Source organism: Peromyscus leucopus, chromosome 8b, assembly GCF_004664715.2.
Source record: "Peromyscus leucopus breed LL Stock chromosome 8b, UCI_PerLeu_2.1, whole genome shotgun sequence".
Lineage (NCBI taxonomy): Eukaryota > Metazoa > Chordata > Mammalia > Rodentia > Cricetidae > Peromyscus > Peromyscus leucopus.
In genome coordinates, this window is record NC_051086.1 from 104,374,817 (window position 1) to 104,390,417 (window position 15,601).

The 15,601-nt window shown below is 45.1% G+C and overlaps 1 protein-coding gene across 2 annotated transcripts in view; it reads left to right on the forward strand.

Moving 5' to 3' along the window:
- Nucleotides 1-15,601, forward strand: part of Rptor (regulatory associated protein of MTOR complex 1) — a 345,487-nt gene that overhangs the window by 173,743 nt on the left and 156,143 nt on the right. For both annotated transcript variants that reach the window (XM_028853561.2, XM_037201582.1), the window contains exon 6: nt 4,263-4,438. In XM_028853561.2, coding sequence (XP_028709394.1) covers nt 4,263-4,438 — 176 coding nt within the window. The remainder of the gene's footprint in view (nt 1-4,262; nt 4,439-15,601) is intronic.

A 15,601-nucleotide genomic window follows, 5' to 3' on the forward strand; every position in this document is an offset into this window, starting at 1 on the left:
TTGCCTTAAATTTCGAATGTTTCTTAGAAAACTGTCACTGAGTCTAATTATCCCTGAGGCAAAACTATCATGTGCATTCAGTGCGGCTCTTGGGTGATGGGTTGACAGAATGTATCTGAGGCTCGATCACTCTCTGCTCCTCAATGTGGTTCACCTGTGCCCTAGCCCAGGCCTTCTCTTGCTCATAGACCAGTTTCCTGCAAAGGTTTGTTTTGTTTTTAATAAAAAGGGAAAATAGAAAATTGACTTTAGACTGCAGGTCACTGGCCATTCCTTCCTATTTAGAGTGGTTTTCGTTTTCATCATTGTTAGCTGCCTTTGTATCCCTGACTGTTGGTAGTTAGCAGTCTTACTAAAACAATACCACTCTTCCAGCAGCTCCAGACAGACATCTCCAGGGCTTTGATCCATACTTCAGGACTCTGCCCTTGCCTCTGCTGCCTTCCTAGATCCTGCCCAGGTGCACAGGTCATCTTCTCTGCTCCCCCCAAGGCCTTTTCCACCAGGCTGGGCATTGAAAAGCACTTGCTTGCAGCTCTACCTTCTCTCCAAGTGCCTGTCCTGAGGCTGTGATCTGATGCCTCTTCAGGCTCCAGGGCTTTCACCTGGCCCTACATGAGCAGATCTGTCCAGACCTATCATTCTGTAGAGCAGGGTGTATGTGACAGACCTGGAAACCAATTTCCTGTGCAGAGAGCTGTGGCTTTGCCGTCTATTTTAGCTTATACAGCCAGAGCCCAGAACATTATTTTACACATGATCTTGCCTTCCTTCTCTGTGCCTTAAGAAAACCTTGGTAATATTGTTGAAGCCACTGAATTCTGAACTGTACATTTGAGTCCCACGTGGCTGGGGTGCAGCTTAGCCAGAGAGTGTTTGCCTATGTAATACCCTAGGTTTGGTCCCCAGTAAGGCAAAATATGAAGTATTTAAGGTGACTTATTTTATATTTCACAGAATTTAACACTTATTTCCCTAGAAACTGATGTTTTTATTAAATGGCTTATATTGTTTTGCAGTTGTGTATACAAGTGTCTGAATTTTGGCTTTGGGCTTAATATTTCTGTAGTGCAGAGGGTAATTGGTAAAATATGCTTTTGATACTCACCATTGGAGGAATTGAAAATGCTGCATCCGACATTTGAACAATGAAATGTTAACATTGTATATCCAGGGGCTAGCACAGTTGTGTAGATTTGCTGTAAAAGGTGCAGAGCCTGCTGCTTGGAACCTCAGTATCAGATGCCTCAGCTAGACTCAAGAGGGTCTAGAACAGTACTTCTTAACCTGTGGGTCTCGACCCCCACAAGGGTTGCATATCAGATATTTGCATTACCAGTCTTAGCAGTAGCAAAAATATAGTTAGGAAGTAGCAATGGAAATAATTTTATGGTTGGGGGATCACCAAAACATGAAAAACTGTATTAAAGGGTCTCAGCATCAAGAAGGTTGAGAACCACTGCTCTAAAAGAAACAATGGGCCAAGAAAAGTCCTAAAACAAGATCAGAGCAGGAAGATAGCCACATCAGTATGTAGTTCAGGCTGACTGTACTCAAAGTGGCCCTCCTACCTCATTCAGCCTTTTGAGTGCTAAGATTACAGTCAAATTGTTCTTTGAAGTCTGTTCCTAATTGCTGGAGTTCTTTTAAAATGGAAATAAACCTTAGTGCATAAGAATAGTGGAAGAAGGGCTGGAGAGATGGCTCAGCGGTTAAGAGCACTGGCTGTTCTTCCAGAGGTCCTGAGTTCAATTCCCAGCTCCCACATGGTGGCTCACAACCATCTGTAATGAGGTCTGGTGCCCTCTTCTGGCCTGAAGGGACACATGCAAGCAGAGCACTGTATATATAAATAAATAAACAAACAAACAAATAAATAAATAAATCTTAAAAAAAAGAAATGTGATTAAAAAAAGAATAGTGGAAGAAGTAGATGAATAGTGTGTATAAGAGAACATTGAGAAATATAAGATTCATGCAACTAAAAGGAATTGTCAGCAAGGGGTAAAGGTGGCTGTGGGACTTAGAATGACACTTCTGACATTCCACCCTCCTCAGTGCCTGTCAGGATTGCCTGTGTGGCTCCCGTTGGATAATAAATAAAGCTGCATTGGCCTATGGCAGGGTAGGATAAGGTTAGGTGGTACATTCAAACTGGAGATGAGACGAAGAAGGGTGGAGTTGAGAGGGATGCCAGCCCACCACCAAAGGAGCAAAAAGATGCCAGCAGACCGGTAACACCATGGCCACATGGCAACATATAGATTAATAGAAATGGGTTAATTTAAGATGAAAGAGCTAGCTAGCAAGAAGCTGAAGCCATAAGCCATACAGTTTGTAATTAATATAAGCCTCTGAGTAATTATTTATAAGTGGCTGCGGGACCATGGGTGGGAGAGATTTGTCTGGACCTTGGGGCCAGTCAGGAGCACAGAAACATCTGGTGTCTTGTCTCATGGGATTAATAATGCAAAGGATTAAGCAACAACCTAGAAACTCAGGAGACTGAGTGATCCTTGCTCTCAAATGCCCTTATAAGTAAATAAAACTGCGCCAGGGAGAAGGTTCTTTTGGACATTAAAGTCCATCAACTTTGAGACGCAACTGTTTTGCTAGATCCTAAACCAAGATGGACTGGGTTAAATCGGGGCTCCGTAATAGAAAGCTTTTCATTATGGTCCACTCCTGGGCAGTCATAGAGGGCTGCTGAGAGCTGCTGGGCCTCTGTAGTCGGTGTTGTCTGAGTTCCCTGTACCTCAGGTACCTGTGTGTCAATGCAGGCCCACTAATGAGAACTCATATGTCAGTATCCTGCCTTCCCTTCTGCCCTGTGGTCTGTCTCCCTTGAGCTGTCTTTGCGATGCTGACAAGCAGCTTTGGGGCCCACACTCTGGTGCTCCAGGGATTTCTCTTCCTCAGTGCCACATGCCTGCGAGCAGCTATTATCATCTGCCTTACACTGCTTGCTTAAGGCAAGCCATTGCTCACAGCTGCTCTGCTTCCCCTAGCTGGGCACTGTGTAAAGCAAAATCATTCTGAACTTGTGTACCTCACAAGCAGTCAGGAGCAGGCAAAGCATTGTGCACACAAAGTCCCCCATGTCACATTTACAGGCCTTACTGACCAAATATGGGATTTATGAATCTCATTATTTCTGAAGATGACAGCAGAGCCTGTGACAGATCAAATGCTGTCACATGAATGTACGCTATGGAGCAGAGGCAGGAGGAGCCACAGCGCATAGGAAGTGTAGCTGCTTCTGGTGTGTCATGCATGTTTCGACGGCTGCTGCTGCTTTGGTGACACAGCCAGGCACAGAGCTCTCTGTGGCAATGTGAGTAGGTCACATATCAGCCAGTCCTGTCACTTGCCAGTGTTTGAATGCACTAAATTATTTATTAAAGATTTTCACTTCGGCAACTGAACATGGAGCCTCATCCCTGTGTGTAACCCTAGCATTCAGGAGGACGAGGCAGGAAGAATTCAGGACCAGCCTGGGATACAGAGCAAGACTCAAACAAACAAAAAGTGTACAATTTTGACTTGGTTTTAAGTCCGAAAAGAGATATGGACATTATTGAAGTGTGCAGTTTTTTTTTTTTTTTTAGTCCTTTCCAACTTCTATGCAGTATGGCCTCAGTCCAGGGCTTTTACCTCACCAAATGTCACTGAGGGAAATATCAAATATGCCATATTTTCCCTGTCTTAAAGAGGCAATGCTTAAATCTATCCAAACCTTTCTTCCATGCCATTAAACCCTCTACAGTAGTGTCATGATAAATTAGGGACTGAATGTTCAACCTAAACAGGTCAGCACAGAAGACTGGGCAGGGTGTGTGTGAATACTGACACCATCATGGGGTATGGAAGGGCCTTAACAGAGGGAACGTTTGTCCAGGGTAGAGCCTTGTTCCCTTGGTGCTGTCTTCCTTTTCTTTTTTCCTTCCTTCCTTCCTTCCTTCTTCCTTCCTTCCTTCCTTCCTTCCTTCCTTCCTTCTTTTTTTTAAGATTTATTTATTTATTTATTTATTATGTATACAATGAGTGTTCTGCCTGCAGGCCAGAAGAGGACACCAGATCTCATTTTAGATGGTTGTGTCACCATGTGGATGCTGGGAATTGAACTCAGGACCTCTGGAAAAACAGCCAGTACCCTTAACCTCTGAGCCATCTCTCCAGCCCAGCTGTCTTCCTTTTCAGTGCACAGTGTTTTCCCCCCAGGAGTGTCAACTAAGCCACTGTCTTTCTGTGTCCTTCTGTAGGTAGCTGCAATTAACCCAAACCATCCCCTTGCCCAGATGCCCTTGCCTCCATCAATGAAAAACTGCATCCAGCTGGCAGCCTGCGAGGCACACGAGCTCTTGCCAATGATCCCTGACCTCCCAGCCGACCTGTTCACATCCTGTCTCACCACTCCTATCAAGATTGCTCTGCGCTGGTAAGTGTCCTATAGTCCAGGTTCTCATCTCAGGGACCAAAGGCATTATCCTGATCATAGCAGTGTGCCATGTGTTCTGATGTCTCAGGACCTAGGTGTTTGCCTGGGTCTAGTCTGAGGGTAGATGGAGTGTTGTAGAATATTATTTTAAGGTGTGTTACTTTTGTTTATGCTTTGGAACATTTGTTTAATGATGCAGTCACCTGCAGTCAGGAGACTGTGTTAGCAGCTAGCTGACAGGAAGTGGCAGGGAGGAGCCGGGTGGAGAAGGGTTTTTAAGGAGGGGGGAAGAGACTCACAAGGGCTTTTGGGAGATAGGAGCAGGGAGAGGAGGTGAGCCACAGGCTCTTCAGTCTCTCTGAAGACAGAATTCCACCTTAACCTTTGAATCTGGAGTTCTTTAGAGGGACAGAGGTTTAGTTAAGTTCCCTTGTAGTTCTGAAAGAGTTGGATGTTACCGGAAGGATTTTTGGGTCCCTCCTGCCCTCCCCTCACCACCATGGACCTACAGCCGCTTATAAAATAATCATTCAGAAGCTTAATATTATTTATAACTGCTCAGCCATTAGCTCGGGCTTATTACTGACTAGTTCTTACACTTATAATTCTTATCTATGTTTGGCCACGTGGCTTGGTACCTTTTCTCAGTTCTGCCTTGGCATCTTGCCTCCTCTGTGTCTGCCTGGTGACTCCTGACTCTATTCTTCCTCTTCCCAGAATTTTCCTTGTCTGCTTGCCCCACCTACACTTCCTGCCTGGCTACTGGCCAATCAGCATTTTATTAAACCAGTGTACAAAAGCATTATCCCACAGCAGTCAGAGCCTGAGGGAACAGAATTCCCTCAGGCTGTGGCTCTTGTGGCCTAACCCGGCAGAGTTGCAGTTGCTGATTCAGACAGCTATGGCTTGAAAGGCAGCAACAATTTAATTAAAAAAAAAAAAAAAAAAGGACAACAACGGAGCTCTTCCCCTTGGATCTGGTCACATACAGTTTGCTGCTTTGTGGTGTCCAGAAGCACCCTGTGCACATCTTTGTTCACTAAGGGGAGTAGCCAGAGGTAGTGCTAAGATTAGCCTCACCAGCTTTTATTGGGGAGGAGGAAGTTATCGATGAAAGCAGTCACTGCAGTTCTTGCTTGAAGTATAGTATCCGAGTTCATCTTAGCAGTAAAAAGTGACCCCTCTACCACCATACTTCTTTGAATCCTGTGTAATACTCCAAGGAAATGTATGTGGTGTACCAGACCCAGCCTGCATTTGAATACTATGGCTGCTTGCACTCTCAACAAGTGGCGTGTGTCCAACTTGCCACACTGTACTACTAGTCTTTAGTACCAACTTTTCATTTATGTGCTGCTGGAAAGCCTGTATGCAGCTGCAGTCTCGCCACCCTCTGACAGGTTTGGATGAGAGCCGTACAGCTGTGCTGGCACACTGCAGTCTTTGTGAGATGCCTGCCTAGGTCTTCATCATGTCAGTTTGGCAGCCCAGACTCAATTTCCTGGTCCTTCCCCAAACTCATAGAAACTGTAGAGAGGTATAGACCTAGGTTTATGAGCAGTGTGGTCAGCCCTGGAGTCTCTTGCCTGGAAAAGGTCCACAGACCGTGTACCTGGATCTAGGCCTGGGCATTCTCTTTTGCACCTAGTGACACAGCCATACATGACTGAACTAGATATCCAAAGAGCATACCATCCCTCAAACCTAACTGTGTAGAAAGAGGCAAAATTAACCAGATGCAGGTGTAACTTACACAAGGGAGGAGACATGTGACGTGGCAGGTAGCTAGAAGCCACGTAAGAAAGAGAGGCCAAAGAGCCTGAGGAGAAAGGAACTGGTTCTGTCTAGTTTGAAATGAAAGGTAGTGTGTGACTTCTGTCAGGAAGACTGCATAGGTTAGGTAGATGAGCTGCACTGGAAACACATGGGTCAGCATTCCAGGGGAGGCAGAAGATGCCAGGCAGCATTAGGAGACAGAGGAAGAAACAAGGCTTACATGGCAAAGGGCTGGAAGGCCCCAGCTAGCAGGGTGTGAGTGTCAGGACCAGAGGGACTCTGACCCAGCTCCGTACCAGACTGAACATGTTCATGGCAGAATATGCTTCACTCAAAGCCTCATTGCTTATGTGCCACCCTGTCTCCAGGCCTTTGCATTTGTCAGTCGATGGGAACATTATTTTCCTATCTGAATGTGTGTCTGTCTGGTCACTTTAAGGTTAAGGAGTGAGGACCCACAGAGTATGTGTGGGCCTAGCTATCCGGGAGTTTGTACACTCTATCCATTTCCTGGAAGCAGAGCCTGCTACTCCAGCTTTTCCTGAGGGAGGCTAAGCTGAGCACTGTGGGCAGGTTTGCAGACAGACATGTTGCTTCTGGGAGAGGGAACATGGCCTGAAAGATTCTTTTTAAATAGGTGCTTTATGCAAGATAAAGAAATGTGACCATTTCAAGGCAACTCATGACCAAGAACTGAGTGGATTCATGGCACCAGAAGCTGCTGAGTTCCAGGGGACAGATGTATTCCTTTAGCCCTCAAATAAGCAAGTGCTCCTTTACAGCAGCCGGGAGTGGAAATGGAGTGCTTCCCGTGGCAGGGTCTGAGGAGAGAGAGAGAGCAGTCAGATAGGTGTGCACTGCCAAACGGCCCAGAAGAATGAGCAGGTCAGCCCGGCTAGGCTGCAGAGGTAGTCATGGCCAGAGGGTGGGCTTTTTTAAGCTGTAGGGTACTGAATGACTTCATCACCTAAGACCCTGAGGGATAGCCCATAGAGTGTATGTGTGTAGGAAATGACTGGAGAATTGTCTTTAAGAAGGTGATTCAAGTAGTGATAAGGAGGCTGCCAGTCTTCAGTAGGCTGTGATCATATCTAGTAGATAAGCAAGAAGCTGTGGAGTGGCTGTGTGTCAGAGCTCCAGGGCCACAGTGGATCCCACAGAGCTGGATGCATGGCCACTCTGTCTTTTCTTTGGGACTCCAGCTTTTCTCTGAGTGCTTTCTGGATCCAGAAGGGACATGGGGCATTAGCTTTGCGGTCACTCTGTGTGCACTGCCTGCATGCAGGTCCTGTAGTTGTCTAGGCCAGTGACTGGATGCACAGGGGGTGGGAAGAAAGACACGAGCATCCACAGAGCCTGAGACCATGCCGAGACCCACCCGTGTCTTCCTGACACACCGCTCCGGTTCCTGTGTCAGCCCTCAGTGCGGTCTGTCCTGCGCTGCCCTTCTACTTCACGGTGGCAAGGCTGTGCCTGTCGGACTGTGCAGCCCTAAGGACTCACCACCCCGCTGCCGAGCTCTGAATGTGCTTGCTCTACCCAAACCATGTGTCGTTGCTTAGCTGCCCCACATCTTTTTTTGGGCTGGGGGAACAAGTTAATTTTTTTAAGTAAGCATTAAGCTTTAATAGGAAGTACAGTAAAAACCGAGTTAGAGCTGTCATAACCTAGAGATCATTATGCTACAGCTGGGAACAGTGGTCCTCACAGCCACTGCCTGAGCAGCTGTGGGGGTCAGATGGGTAGATCTTTCACCAAAGTGAGGTTCTGAAATAAGACTGAGGGAATAGTGTACTGAACTCTGGTACCTCTGGTGGTAGCAGGTGAAACATGAGACTCTTTGCAATGTTTAAAACTCATTTTCCTTCTGATGGAAAGGGAGTATATTTTTCATGTGTATTTACCCATATTTTTAGAATTAGTTTTTTTTCCCATTTTAAAGTCAATTTTATATCTTTTAAATAAAAATTGAATGTATCTTTTAAGAGAATTAATGAAAAGTACAAAATGGGAAGAAATAACCAAGATTTTATCTTCAAAGGACAGCAAATGTCAGCTTTTGGGCTTATTGACTCTCAGCCTTTGTTTCTGTGCTGAACCTCAAAAACTCTCCCATCACCCCCATGTCACTCCATGTTTTAACAAACTGCAGTCTGGGACTTTAGGTTTAGAGTTATGAAGATAAAGGTAGGCTAATTCAGAGGCCTCTCTTATAGTATCAGATCAGAAACCCCAGCTCAGTTGTTGCAGCATAAATGATCCAGGGACAGGATGTAAACAGATGAGCACTGTAAAACATTATTTACAGGCTGATCTGTCCGATGTAGTTTACCAGTTTCTGCTGCAGAAACATGGAACCAAGATCTGGCTAAAAATGACAGCCAGATCATCTATGACGCAAACAACCTAGGAAAGAACACTCAGGACCTCCTCTCCCTCCCTCGTTCCCTTGATAATATTGAAAACTACTATCTTCCTTCTATAAAGGAATTTGCTAAAGAATGCTGATGTGCTTTATAAACAGTATAGATGCAGCTGAGCTTTGTATGTACAAAGTCTGTTGGCAGGTGTGTTGAGTCTTAACTGATGAAAAAGCACTTACTGGAAGACATTGTTCTGATATTTTTTCTTTTTTGCCTCAGTCTTATTTTCAGTAATTCTTAAGTGAACAATTGTAATATTCTCTATAATTGCCTCATCCCCTCCCCATATATATCAGCATAGTATAAGAATCCAAAATACATACTTTTCCCCCCTTGGCTGTTTCCTTTGATTGGGTAGCATAATACCATTTTGAATTTATTATGGACATATTTCTGTGCTGCTGTAAGTTCTAACTCCGAGATAGTCTGTTTGCTCTGAGACCAGCTGTAAAGGAGATTGATGCCTGTCACACCATGCAGCATACAGTTCTGCTGTCTATTATGAAAATGACAGCATTATTTTGAATTGCAGTGAGATCAAGAATTCCTTCCAGTTAAGCCACTGACTTTTTGGAGTTTAAGTGCTAACTGTGCAGTGTTGAAGATATTTGCAGCAGGAGCAGTTCTGCTCCCATTGCCCCAGCAAGATAAACCCTAGCATGCGTTCTGTGTAAGGAAGGTATAGAACTCTTTGCCATTGTGTGTCATTTCAGACACTGTGGTGACACATGTTGTTTCTTTGAAGACTAAATCTGTAGGAGTTGCTTCTGCAAACATAAGATTTTGTAGTTTAGATAGTAGTAAACCTTCTGTCCTCCGAGAATTCTTCTGAAATTCAACAGCTTTGCTAGAGGACAGACTTTCTGTGATATCTGAGAATGGCCACTATAGGCTCATGTGTGTGAATACTTCATCCTCAGTTGGTGGAACTGGTTGGGAAGGATCAGAAGCCTTATTGGAGGAAGTATGTCGCTGTGGGTGGATTCCAGAAGTAAGCTCTCAGCTACTGCTCTAGTGCCATGCTTGCCTGCTTCTGCCATGCTCCCTACCATGCTGGCCAAGGGCTTTGGAAACCTAAGCCCCAAATTTCTTTAATGTGTTGCCTTTGTCATGATGTTTTGGTCATAGCAATTGAGAATTAACTAAAAGTGTATGTGTGCATGCATGTGTGAAAGTGTGTGTGTTAGAAGTGGTGAGGGGTGTGTGTGTGTGTGTGTGTACACGCGCAATAGAAGAGGTGGTGAGATTCCCTGGAGCTAGAATTTCGGGTGGTTGTGAGCCACATGACACGGGTGCTGAGATTGAACTCAGGTCTTCTGGAAGAGTGGTGTGTGTTCTTGCCACTGAGCGAGCCATCTCTCAGCCTTCTTGTTTAGATTCTTTGAAGGAAAGAAAAGTAATCCTTGCATGCCAGAGGCTGAGAGTCAGAAGGATTGCTGAGTTGTCTAAGACCAGCTTAGTCTATATGGTGAGACCCTGTCTCAAAGAAGCAAAGAAAAAGAGAAGTACAACATAGCCCATGTCTGGCCGACCAACCTGGCAGTGTTGCACTAAGTGTCCTTTGACCTTGGTCCTGAAGAGTCTGACCTGGAGTCTTCCTGTTAAGAATTGGCTTCACCATCTGGAAACCAGCCATCTTTCAGGTCCTGTGCAGATCCCAACTTGCCTATGAGTGGTTCCTGAGCCACCCAAGCTGGACGACTCTTCATGTATCCACTCAGGATGTTTCTCTCGCACTCAACTATACAGTAGCATCCCATGATAGAGAATGAAGTGCTTATGACTTTGGTCATAAGAAAAAGAATTAGACTGCACAGAGTGGCCTGGACCACTGACTCCCCCAGTGAGCCTGAACTCCAAGTGACATAAGGGACAGTTAAGCTGATGGAATCTAGAGGGAGCCACACAAAAGCTAGCGAGAGTCTGGGACTCTTGGAGGTGGCTGAGTCCCCACTGGGGGTGGAGTAGAGGCAGAGACAGTGAAGCTGGTCTTCAGGGCATATACAAGGGCAGCCTGAGAGGCTTGTAACTAACAGCGCAGCCATTCTCCCCTCGCCCTGGTTGAGTTAGCTGCTTTGCTGTGTGGCTCAGAAAGGAGGACTGATTGAGGAAAGCAAATGTTATGGATGTAAACTACTTAGAAACAGTTTGGAGAATAAGAAGGTGAATTGCCATTGTAGAGATGGCTCTGGAAGAGTCAGAGAAAGGGAAAGGCAAGAAGAAAGAAAGAAGTGAGTTGTGAAGACCCCACCCAAACAAACTAGGTTATCTCACCATGCTAGGGATGACCAGCTCTGAGACGTGCAGGTGAGTGTACAGAGGAATGGAGGAAGGAACAAACAGACAAAAGAGTGGACTCTGGGAATAGACTCAACGACAGGGTGAGCTCTGAGACAAGTGAACATGAGTGGCAGCTGGTGCAGCTACCACAAGACTTACTGAAGACAAAATACAAAGATCAAAAGTCAAAGCATTGAGAAGAAGACAAAGAGCAGCTAGCAGAGGCTAGAGTCCAAGTTGAGTCCCCCGTGGCACCGAAGGGGGCAGAACAAAGTGTTTCACTGTGGAAAGGAGCAAGAACGCAGGAGGGTACAGTCTTGACAGTGTGACCTTGACACATAAGGTGAGACTTAAGCCAGGAGCAAGTTCAGAACTCTCCAGATAGAAAGTTCCAGCAAAAAAGAGGATTGTAATAATAGGGTTAATCACCCAGATCTATAGCTACACAAGAAAGAGTATGCATTATTTTTGCACGTAGATGGCCAGCCATTCATAAAATAAACCATGTCCAGACTGCAAAGGAGACATCAATAAACCCAGAGGATCTCCTTCATGTTTTCTTTGTTCTCTGACCACACAATATAGTTGGAACTCAATGATGAATGGACAGGGTTTAAAGAAATGCTGGGAGGGAGAGACATACCTTGTGGTGACAGTTCTCATCACATTTCTCAAACCCTAGTTTAAAAAGTTAATGACCAAAAACATACTTAGAAAGAAAAGGTTTGGGGTAAAAAAGAAATACTTCTTAAAATTTATTTTGTTTAGCTTATTATTGTTGTTGATGTTGAGACAGAGCATCTCTGTACCTTGGTCTAGCCTAGAACTCGCAATCAATCCTGCCTTAGCCTCCTGCATGCTGGGGTTACAGCAGTGTGCCATCAGGCATGCAACTTGAAAATACTTGAGAAGTGATATATGCTCAGGCTGAATTCCAGGGAAAGCACATGAACGATGAAATGCAGCTCAAAGAGTTAGTCCAAAAGTGAAGACTGAGGAGGGAAAGGGTCAGGGAAGGGTGTGGTGAGTTTTGTCACTGTTGAAGAAAAGAATGTCCATCCTCGTACAGACATTAGAAAAGAGAAGGTGTGGAATGTTATTTGCCACATGCTAAGTCGGCAAAATCAGACTTGGCTGTGGGGCGGGATGTGCCTATCACAAGGGGTATCAAACTTGTTAGCACAGTGTTGGGAAATTAAACCTGAGGATTCATAGAAATGATAAAGTGCAGATTACACAAGTGGTTCCCCTCAGGAAAGCAAGATGCAGCATAATAAAGGAGAAACCATGTGACAGTTCTGCATAGCTGCTAAGAATGCACGTGACACAGTTGGACCACCCCTGGCAGTACTTCCGCATGCTAGCATACTAGGAAGAGACGGGAACACTGCTGCTGGCTTTAGACTGGGTTGTAAGACAGGCTGATCATTGTCTCTGAGCCCTGACCCAGGGAGAGGCTCACCATCACTTCCTATTCAGCACCATACTGGGAGGACAGGCATTTCAGGAAAGCTGGGGGGGGGGAGGGGGATAGGAACACATGTTGCCAAAAAGGAAGCTAGAGTGTATTCACAGATAACACAATTATATATGTGGGAAGTCATGGAGAAGGCAATGGGAGCCCCTGGAACTAACAGTCTACCATAGCAGGGCCCCAGGACCTGAGATAATTGCTCCCAAGCCAGTTGGAGTCTCTTGTTTTATTTTTTTCTAACCACTACCTGGTTTCCATTAACATTCTAAAGTACTTGTGAATAAATATAACAAAATACATGAAGAGCTAAGGTTACAAAACTAAAACATCACAGAGATTAACGATGAGGCAGAAAGTGACACTGTAAAGGTGGGAACACCCAGCTTTAAGTGTGTAGGTTTGTGTGAGACTGGCCTGAAGTTAGTGGCAATCCTCCTGCCTCAGCCTCCCAAGTGTTGTGATTGTAGATACATTCTTACCACATGCAGCCAAGATTCAGTAATTTTAAATGTTAATTCTCTTCAGCTTTGTCTATAGGCTTAGTGCTGTCCCAATTAAAATCTTAACTTTGAAACGTACAGAAGCACAGAGGTCATAGCCAGGACAGTTTGGGGAAGGCTCAGTGTTTTATGCTCAGTATAAATCTACCATCACGTGACAGTGATGCTGCATGCCAACTGCACATTGGTTTTGGACAAAGATGCCTAGATAATTTGATGAGGAAGGACGATTTTTCCAGAAATGGTGGTTAAAGTTGCATATAGAGAAAAAAAGTCAAAGAAACTTGCACCCTTCATTATACCTTACAGAAAAATTAACACTTCTTTTAATCTATATGCAAGAAGAGAACTAGAAAGCTAGATGACATGGGATTTTGAGATCTCACAAATGTGACACCAGCAGCACCCCACCCTTTAAAATTGAAATGGCTGATAACAGCTGCTGCTGACAGACGTTCTCCAAGAGCAGTGGTACCATCATAAGCTATAAAGATGACAGTGGTGGTTTATGTTATGTTAGAATCAGGGAGCTACCTGGTGACCAGAGGACACAAAGGCAAACAGAACCAGAGTTGCGAGGGTCGCACCCACAGGCATGAGACTGTCTACAGATGGTGTGAGGGGCAATTAAGTGTCCTCTCTGGGGACTGTGGGGACTGCAGAAGGGTAGCAGTCCTAGCTGCAAACTGCCGTCTTAAACTGGTGTATTTTATTATATGCAAATTGAACCTCATTAAAGTTGATTTCAGTGTTTTTAAATGCAAAATGTTGAATGAAGAAATAAGAAATAGTGATAGATTTATAGCACAGTGCTTTTTTATAAATTAAACACAAATACTGTACAGTAGCAGCCATTTAAGTGCAAGCATATATCTGAGTAAAAACACAGAAGGACGCTGTTGGAGATGTGCATGGGGGCACAGGAGAGTACTCTATGATTTGAGACTTTTCAGCATCCAGAACTAGGAGTAAGTACAGATGTGCTGTCAGGGTCTGGGGGTGTAGGGGAGCCTGGGACTGTGGACAATTTTCCTGGGTACCCACATATGTGAAGCAGTAGACAGAACAATGGCAGCATTTTTGTTTGTTTGTTTTTTTGTTGTTTTTCGAGACAGGGTTTCTCTGTTTAGCTTTGCGCCTTTCCTGGAACTCACTTGGTAGTCCAGGCTGGCTTCGAACTCAGAGATCCACCTGGCTCTGCCTCCCGAGTGCTGGGATTAAAGGCGTGCGCCACCACCGCCCGGCATAATGGCAGCATTTTTAAAGACCAGCTTTTCACTTCTCAGAGCTGTCACAAAGCCCAGCATAGTTCACAGTAGTGGGAGCCAAGCAACGGTGGCTGCACTGACCCAATTGTAGGCACCTAAGTCCTTTGCAAAGCATGCTATTTCCCCATAAAGATACCTAGTGAGTGAATGTTTCTATCTACAGAACAGTTGTCTTTTGATTTCTGGTTCCTGACTTGAAGCTTGTCTGTCTTCTAATTTTCTTTTGGCTCACACTCCTCTCCTGTGTTAATTAATATAACATGGAGCACATTATCGGGAGTGCTCTCAGTGGGCAGTTTATTGCATCTGGAGTCTTTGTCAAGGTTGACTGCACCAGCACCTGGGGTTGTGTATGAAGATAGCTGAAGAGCGGCATATGAACAGAACACCCTCTCGACATAAGTGTGTTCAGAAGAGAATTAAGGTTGCATGCAGTTTGGCTCACAATAGGGTTCTCACGGTACTGTGATAGTGAAGTGATTCCAGGAAACCTGCTCCCTCCCTGCCTCCCTGTCCTCCTCACTGGCATCAGACAATGGTAGGAGAGCAACTTATTGTCTGCTGTTAGGGTACCAACCATCATCACCTTGTTTCAAATTAGTTCTGGTCCTTGTTGGAAATTGTGCCTGCAAAGCATCTAAATGACCTCATATTTATAGAACAATTGCTTCTGGGCTGCTTACTTGCACATTTGTGTCTTCAGACTGCACATCTAGGCATTTTAATGTCAGTCTGACTACTTGTCTGATTTATGTGCACATAGTATGCATAGGCTGACAACTTTGATCAGTTATACATTGCCATGTTTCATTGAAGCTTGTTGGTCCATACGGCTGTGTGTTTAATAACGGACACTCATGAGCACTGTCAGTGAATGGCGGTACTTTTCGGGTGGTGGTCTGCAGAAGCAGTCTCATTTCCTTTCACCTGCGTTGCACTGAGGTGCCTCTCAGATGACATCTTTAGCATGCCAGGGCTGTGCTGCCATGTAGGACCTGTGCAGATGGTAGCACAGCACTGCACCATTGTTTTAAAGTGCTCTGAATGGATCTTGGAGACAGTTAGCCTGTTTTCCTGACTTCTTGCTATCCATGCTACTGCTGTCCATTTTAATGACACAGGACGGGCTTCAGAAAGCCTCAAAGGCCACTTTCATCACTTCCATGCACCACGTGGCTGGGCTGCCACAGAGGGCACTAGTTCTTACTTTTGTTAACCTTGTTTCCATTGTCGGCAACTTTGAGGTAGCCAGCCTTGTGAGTGCACAGATGATAAGGATATATGAGTCCAAGTGGCTGTCTGCTGGGAACGGGGATTTAAAGGGAGAGGGACACACTTTCATCAGTGCTTTGACAATAAGAAGGGGATGGAACACAGTGTCTTCTCTGTTGGGGCCTCCTGTGATGGATGAGGTTGCATTGGAGGGAGTAGGTGGAGGAGGG